A 1860-nucleotide genomic window follows, 5' to 3' on the forward strand; every position below is an offset into this window, starting at 1 on the left:
TGTAAAAAAAAAAAAAAAGGCAGGGTTGATGGTGCACCACAGCCGCAGCAGGTGAATGGGAGCTGCTCGGTGGGGCCGTGTGGTCTGTGGAAATCAGGATCTCCTTGCACAGTCAGGACTACCAAGGCGGCAAACGCGACGACCAAGAGATACAGAGACAGATGAAATAGAATTAACACATCACAGAATGAAATCACACCAGATAAAATAGAATTAAAATGGATTTATTTGAAGTCCATCACTTGTGACTGGAGCTTTGAGGCGGCAGCTTCTCCTCAGGAAGGGGGGCTGGGCCGGGCTGGGCTGTGTTTGGCAGGGGCTGTGTTGGTTTGGGATCTGGGTAGAGGAGCGGAAATTAGCGGAGTGGAGTTAGTTCTCTTACTAACACAGATCATAGCATCCCAGAACCTGCTGTCTTCTCATATCCCCCATCATCCCTGTCCTCTGGGGTCCTCTCATTTTTCTCCACCTGTGCCTGTATACCTACCTGCCTGGCTCCCGAGCTGGGCCTCCGGCCGGTCCCCCCAGAGCAGGTGCTTGGGGTCATTGAGGAAGCGCTGGCTGCGCTGGCATGTCAGGCAGGTCTGGACTGTCCAGCGCTGTCCCCTGGCACCTGGGGTGAAAGGAGGAAGAAGATGTACTCAGGATTAGAGGAAAGGATTCCTGCACCCAATTTTATGGCCATTGTTTGTCAGCAGACATTTCTCCCCCTCCACCCCTGTTTTGAAGGCAAATTTGATATTAGGCTCCTGCATAAACTCTTATCAATTTTTTGGAACATTTTTTTTTAAGAAGTTTCAGACTTAGGGCAAGTGCACTGACAGAGGAGAGAGACAGAGACAGTGAGAGAGAGAACAGAATGCCGCAATCCCTTGTCCTCCATTCTCCTCTTGGGCATGTACACACACGTGCCCCATGTGAGTTTCAAGCCACTGGGACTGGGACTCGAACCGTAATCACCTATGCGGGAGTCCAGTGACAAAACTGCTATGCCATTTGTTGTGCCCTTTTGGAACTATTTATAAAGTCCAAATTCCTTAACTTTTTTTTAGAATAATTTTTATTTAACTTTATATATTTACTTATTCATTCTAATTTGACCAGAGAGGGACAGAGTGAGAATTAGTGAGAAAGAGAGAGACAGAAAGCTGCCAGGTCTGAGACTTGAACCAGTCAACCATGCGGGAGTCCAGGCGTCTTTAACCACCAAGCCACCTGCTGCGCCCCCTCCCTCTTCTTAAAGATTTTTCCTATAGGGGGCGTGCGCTCTCTAGAGAGCGTCATGCGTAGGTTTGAAGCCTCTGGATCCAGGACTGGAACCGTGGTCGGCCAGGTGGGAGTCCAGCGCCGTAACCATTGCGACCTGCTGGTCCCCAACAAGACTGAAACACCAGCCTGCTTCTGTCTCCAGCCTCAGGTCTCGCCCTCGCCCACGTCCAGCACCCCCTCCCGGCCTCTTGGGTCCCAAGTCCTCACAGGCCCAGTGCCCGTCTCCCCTCCCCACCCCCTCGCTGGCCCCGCCCCTCCCTCCCCCGGGCTGAGCGCCCCACGCTCCAGGGGCACTTCCTACACCATTTCAGCTGTCCCCACCTCAGTCCGCTCTGCGGGACTGCAGTGTCAGGGAGCGATGGCTCTAGCACGGGACTGGACACTTCTTAGGAAACGAGTATTTCCTGAACGCACGGAGACGGGGATTCCGTCCAGGACGCCCAGCAGCCCCGCACGGCCCCGCGGCCTTACGGCAACGACATTGCTTACCGCCCACCCGGGAGTGAGCGCAAGCCCAGCCGCGTCTGTCCCGCGACCTCGCCCCCCCTCTCCTCTCCCCACCCCCGTAGGAGCACTCACGGCGCTGGCGCT

General features: G+C 54.5%; 1 protein-coding gene across 1 annotated transcript; it reads right to left on the reverse strand.

The window, feature by feature from the left end:
- Positions 1–208: 208 nt before the first annotated feature.
- RPP21 (ribonuclease P subunit p21) lies at positions 209–1860 on the reverse strand (the record flags this gene model as incomplete). Its single annotated transcript, XM_014591143.1, is given in 3 exon segments — positions 209–336; positions 488–613; positions 1849–1860. Coding segments are annotated over 3 exon segments (236 nt in total), but the record flags the coding sequence as incomplete, so codon positions are not given.

The sequence above is a fragment of the Tupaia chinensis genome, unplaced genomic scaffold, assembly GCF_000334495.1.
Source record: "Tupaia chinensis unplaced genomic scaffold, TupChi_1.0 Scaffold000538_1, whole genome shotgun sequence".
Taxonomy (NCBI): Eukaryota; Metazoa; Chordata; class Mammalia; order Scandentia; family Tupaiidae; genus Tupaia; species Tupaia belangeri.